Here is a 5,664-nt window from a genome sequence, read left to right as displayed (position 1 = left end):
ATCGCCGGCGCTTGTTTTCGTTTTGTCAAAAAGCGGTGACGATCCCTGTGGCATCCAATAAGATTCCAAGAGGTCAGCGAGGTTACCCAATCAGACTGACGTAGGTCGAAAGTGGAACCCAATCAAGTTTAAGAAAATGCGAGACAGCGCCCACGCGGCAAATTCTGCTTTTTAAAGCTACGGCTGTAGTTTTTGTACTTTTGTGCAAAGCTAAGCCGGGCAGCCCTAGGGTTGGAAGTGGGAACCGAGCAGGGACAAAAAAGATTAACATATAACGAGGGAATACTACGAGTCAAAATAGTCTTTTTTTTTTTAAGCCACATTGATGTGTAGATACAAATATATATTTTTAGAATTAAAATAGAAAGTTCTGATATAGTCAGAAAAATAGAAAAGGCGGACTTTTTAGGAGGGAACCGGTTTACATGGTTTGAACAAAATACGGCTAAGTATCCCTTATAAAGACTTAATCTTGTAGTTGTGTTCGTTTTTCTGAAACCCAAGCAAATTAAAAAAAAAAAAAAGGACCTTTCTGCACTGACTGTACACTTAATAGGTTCCTGCTCAGTTAAGTTTGTGAATTTAAAAGTAACCTGGCCATGTACTGTCAGGAGAGACGAGTTCTCGTGGAAATTCCTACTCCTCAGCCAAAAACTTCAGGTAAGAAAAAATAAATGAAATAACTCACGTTTCATTGATTCGGATTAGCGGTGCTTTGGGGGAGGGGTGGTCCTGTCTGTAATGTAATGTAACATTTTGAAAATACCGTTTTCATAAATCGTTTAAACAAAATAACATACAGGTAAAAAGAGCCGAGGACTATCGATTAAGCCGATTACTTGTATATACTTTGTAAATGTTAAATATGATGCTTTGCAAAAATGTAAGTCTTGGCGGGTAGGGGTGATTAGATCGTCATTGCCTTTGCGTTTTCCCACCAAAGTCGGACAAGAATAAATAGCTGTCAAGCTTTAATTTTACTATCGTATATTCAATTTCTTATTCATAATAGCTAAGCTGCTACATTTGTTATCAGCGAGATATTACACTTAAACGCAGACTTGTGTGATGTAGCATGTACACTGATATAAATAAATTCTGTGTAGTGTAAATCGCCTGTTTAATCGATATGTTGACTCGCCGTTTACGTTACTGAGGTGTGTTTTGTGACACAGCAGTCGTGAGGCCTTGTCTTGTGTGCTCTTAAGTTTATCGTTTTTAAACTTCCACAAGTTATACCCGAGTCTTTTTTCTTTTTTTTTTTAAGTAACGTTGTTTTTTTGGAAATGCTGCTCACTTGGAATTCATAGTATTTTTTTAAATTTTTTTTTAATTCTCCGTCTCCTCCAGCTGGCAGAAGGAGGTCTTATTTGGACACACTGAGTTACAGGGGGGCATCCACACCCAACCTCAGAAACAACAGCATGCCATCTAACCAAGACCTTTATTCTGAAAGCTCAGGTAATACATTGTCAAAATCACATTTTTTTTTTTAAATACAATGGTGTCTCAGATATAGAAAGCGGAGGTAAAAATTTTGCAAAGTGTTAAATCACAGAAACTAGCAAACATCCATAGAGCTGATCGTCTATTTAAGCAATCCTAGTATATTAATCTTTTACATTTTTATAAGTGTTGCATGTTAGGCAATGCCCGCTTTCAATTGACATGTGTAGCCTGTGGTTTACCTTCAGCCAGCAATTGTTCTTAAACCATTAACCCTCTCTTTATTTTCACAGATAGCAGATTGTCTGATGATGGCTTTGAATCCTCCCCGCATGTTAGTGAACATTTTGAAAGAAGGCAAAGGCTGGCTTTTTATTCCCCTGCCTCTGAATTCCAAGTTAGCTCGTGCTCTATTATTGGTATGTGCTGTTTTCTGTAGAAATGATAATATTTCTCATTTAGAATTTGTCAGAAGAAAATGGTCAGGCTGTATAGAATGCTACCATCCTTTAAACTCCTTTGGAGGTGCACCTGCTCTATAAGCACCTCTACCTGAACTTTATTATAATATACTGTATAGATTTGTTTGTTTTATATAGAAGTCATTTATTTAAACATTGGTGTCTATTGTATTAGTAGCTTCAGTATCCAACATAAAACTAATCCATAACTGCAGGAAAAAGTTATATTTCTCTTGTGTTTATTTTATGCTCACAATTTATTTCTCATCCTCCTCTCTTGGGAATCACAGAACCCTCTTTGAAGAAACAAAGGATTAGCAACAAGGAAGAAATGGGACTGCAGTTTCAATTGGAGGCTCTCTCCCAGCAGCAGCTTGTGGAACTAGTCAACTCCCTGGTGACACTGGAAGAGGTAGGCAATGTCAGCCCGGTCTCATGTGTCTGCGCTGTGAATGCATGGGGGAAGCACAGTGATCAGAGTTAGTTTGTGAACTACAGGGCTTGTTGGTGACCTCAGCATTGAGGTACTGTTGTATTACTTTACAGTGAGCTCTATGGATAGTGTTCCTTTTATTTAAACTCAAGATGTTGCTTAAAAAAAAAAAAAACTAAATACATTTTAATGCGCACTTACATAACTAAACATTTTCTACAAGTCTATAGTTTTTCTGGGTGCTTTCACATTGGTGTTGGACAAATGGCTTGGTAGGCAAAGCAAGTGAAAGATTATTTATTTTTGTGGCTTTGGATTCATTGTGGGTAAAGTGTTGTGGGATTGTAAAGCAGGCCGTCCCTATTCATATATTTCAGTGTTTACTCGAACATTAACCTGTTAAAACACAAGTCTTTCTGTACTTCAATAACCTGATTTTATTTGGGGTTTCAAGCAAGGGCAAAAGACTCTTCCATTCACAAGCCTGAAGCCATTGCAAGAGGAATTGCAGCTGAAAAAGGCAAATGTATACAGATCCATCCCTTACACTCGGCTGGGTTCAAACAGAGATGCTTACTGTTACAGAAAGGCATGTCCTCAACTATTGGCATTCAAGGTTAGTATTTTATTGAGTGAATTGCTTGTGTGTGTGTGTGTGTCTCTCTCTCTCTCAATGCTAACTGAGGGACACCAGTGTCTTATGTTGGGAGACTGAGCTAGGTGTTTTGAGATGCTGCACTATATATGTTGTGTATAATTACAAGATCAATTGGTTTTTCAAGCCCTAAATAGATATTCGAACCGTGCACTCCTAGTTCTGATTGGAACATTCCTTTCTTTTGACCTTTGGTAAATTGGCCATTAAACACTGCCTCTGGTCTCATATTTAAAATGTGTGGGTTTTTTTTCTTAGAAAACTTGTATTGGAAGGGGTGAACTGCTGTTGCAGTGTAATCTGTGGGAATCAGCGCTGGAGTTTGTGCTGAATGCCTGGAGGTTCACAAGTGAACTTCCCCAGTGGGAGACCAGCAGCCACAACAGATGCAAAGAGGAGTGCTTTAGTGCATTAGCAGCCCAGTGTACAACAGCCTTACAACAAAGTTCAATTGGAATGAAGAGGGCCATTGAACTAAAGAGAAGGTAAATTACATTTTTGTTCGTAAATCAGATGGATAAAAAAAGTTTCTCTTGGGTGTTCCACCTGAAATTTGTTTTGCATAAATGCCAGTGGCATTTCTTTGTATAAATGCCAGATCCTTGCACCATCCTACAACAATGCTGTTTTTCTGTTCACAGCAGTCCTTCAATTCAAAAGAGGTGGGGGTTGCATTGACTATCGGTGCAGCTTTTCCAAAGTTTTTTCCTAAGTTTTTTAGATGCCACTTTAATTTTTCGATCGGTTTTTTGAATACCTTTACAGTAATGATGACTTCTTTTACAACAGGTTAAAAATTGCAAGAACTCACAGTAAGCTGATCATCCCCTGCATTCAAAAACTGGACAGCATTATTGAAAACCTCCAGTGCCACACTGCAGAAACGGAATCTGTGCTTTACTGACGTAATACACTTTCTTAAACTGTCAGGTTATTTGAGAATATATTTTGTACACTGTACAAATTTACAGTTCTGCCATACTGTAGCAATGGAAACTTCAAAAACAGTGTTCCGTTTGAGCTTCCTGTATGGCATTGGACCTGAAGCAAGTACAACTACACAAGGTTTCTTCCTAGTCAAACAAGAGATGTTTACAGTTTAAAACAAACCACCCAAAAAACTTAAACTTTAACGTGGATACTTTGTAAATTGCAATCCCCTTTCCTTGCAAGATTGCACATTGTTACTGAGAAACTTGAACTTTTGAATTACTGTATTTATATTTAAAAAAAAAAATCCTTTCACTGTATTCCTACTGTTTTTAAACGATGTAAATACTAAATTTAAATGAGATTATATTAAAGATTGAAATGTGTTTTTTTTTTTTTTTTTTTTTTTTTTTTTGTTGTGTGTGTTTTTTAAAATCATTTCTCACTTCTTCCAGTTTGTGTCAAGTACATGATTCTGATGGTATTACGACACGCAAGGAGCACTCTCAAACTTTGACACCCTATAGGTAAAGCCAATACATCCAGAGTCTTAGTTGGAGGTCTGTCCATTTGGACTCACTGAAGAATCTTTTGTGTTGTCAGTGAGCCCTCTGCTGGCAGATTGTGGGGGGAAAAAGCAGGAAACTATTTGTTTTTGATTTCTCATAGGGTGTTTGTGTGAGAGGGGGTGGGGGGGATAGTCATTAACCTGAAGTAGCTAGCTATGTTTCTGGGGGAATATCCCAGGGTATAATGATTATATTGTTTCATTGTCTTACACGGAGCATCCCATGTCTTGAAACTGCTTGTCTAATGGTGATGGAATTTGGTCGGGGCATACGTTGGTTCTTTGGGGCATTATCACCAACTGGGGACTTTTCTGCTTATCAATTCCTATACAGGTCAGCTCTATATTCGGACTATTCTCACTCTCAGAACCTAACCTGTCTTGTAGCGAAGAGGAGTGACACTGAAACAGGAAGGACAAGAAATCAAAAAACATCTGTTTACAGATTTGATTTTTTTTTTTTTGTTTTTTTAAATCTATGGTTAAAAAAAAGAAAAATCCCCTTTGAAAAAATATACTAATTTGAACAGTGCCTTGATATCTCTGTTCAGTGTATTTAACAGAGCAAAAGCAATCCTAGTTATTTAATATGACCCCCTGGGGAAAACAATTATAAATACACAGCACAATTATGTGTCAAGCTACTTTAATGAAAACATTTATGTAATTTGCCTTCTGTTCATTCAGTTTAACCAGTGCTGTAGATGATACTAGCTATCCTTTAGCTTCAGGTACACTTTTGTTGTTTTGGTTGGCTAGGGGCTAGTGTGATGATTTAAAAACAACTTGTTTGTTAGATCCTGTGGGAAGAGGAAATCAAAGTGTTACAGAGGTGTCTTGGCTGCATTGATGAAGAGGTCATTTGGCAAGATGGGAACATTTGCACACAATTGCTTTTATTCCCTTTGTCAAAACCTCAAAAGAGCTGTTAGACCGTGTAGACTGCTTGTCTGCCTGAAGAGGTGTGTGGCGTTACTGCTTGATTTAAGTGTCCATTTTGGGGGTGGGGGTGATTCTGGATGGATTTAATACATTGTTATGAGTAAGTGTATTCTATTTGTACTTTTTTTCAGGAGAAGGAGTACTTTGGGCATAGACTGGGGCTGTAACTAACAAAATTATAAATAAATCTTACCTGTACTTCCATTTGCCTGTAGTTCTCACATGTGCA

The 5,664-nt window shown here is 37.7% G+C and overlaps 1 protein-coding gene across 1 annotated transcript; it reads left to right on the top strand.

Moving 5' to 3' along the window:
- Positions 1-25: 25 nt before the first annotated feature.
- LOC121321319 lies at positions 26-4,235 on the top strand. The gene is made up of 7 exons (XM_041260217.1): positions 26-660; positions 1,351-1,461; positions 1,740-1,865; positions 2,198-2,319; positions 2,795-2,956; positions 3,254-3,480; positions 3,785-4,235. Exons 1-7 carry the CDS (start codon positions 600-602, stop codon positions 3,897-3,899), a joined length of 924 nt encoding a protein of 307 aa, XP_041116151.1. The 5' UTR covers positions 26-599; the 3' UTR covers positions 3,900-4,235.
- Positions 4,236-5,664: the final 1,429 nt, after the last annotated feature.

Source organism: Polyodon spathula, chromosome 9 (genome assembly GCF_017654505.1).
Source record: "Polyodon spathula isolate WHYD16114869_AA chromosome 9, ASM1765450v1, whole genome shotgun sequence".
In the NCBI taxonomy this organism is placed as follows: domain Eukaryota; kingdom Metazoa; phylum Chordata; class Actinopteri; order Acipenseriformes; family Polyodontidae; genus Polyodon; species Polyodon spathula.
Note: the sequence above shows the minus strand (reverse complement) of the source record. Positions and strands in the feature narration are given on the sequence as shown.

Coding starts and splice junctions, on each gene's coding strand:
- LOC121321319 (XM_041260217.1), top strand. CDS start 600: ATGTACTGTCAGGAGAGACGAGTTCTCGTGGAAATTCCTACTCCTCAG. Junction 661..1,350: donor TCCTCAGCCAAAAACTTCAG/GTAAGAAAAAAT, acceptor CGTCTCCTCCAG/CTGGCAGAAGGAGGTCTTAT. Junction 1,866..2,197: donor TAGCTCGTGCTCTATTATTG/GTATGTGCTGTT, acceptor TGGGAATCACAG/AACCCTCTTTGAAGAAACAA.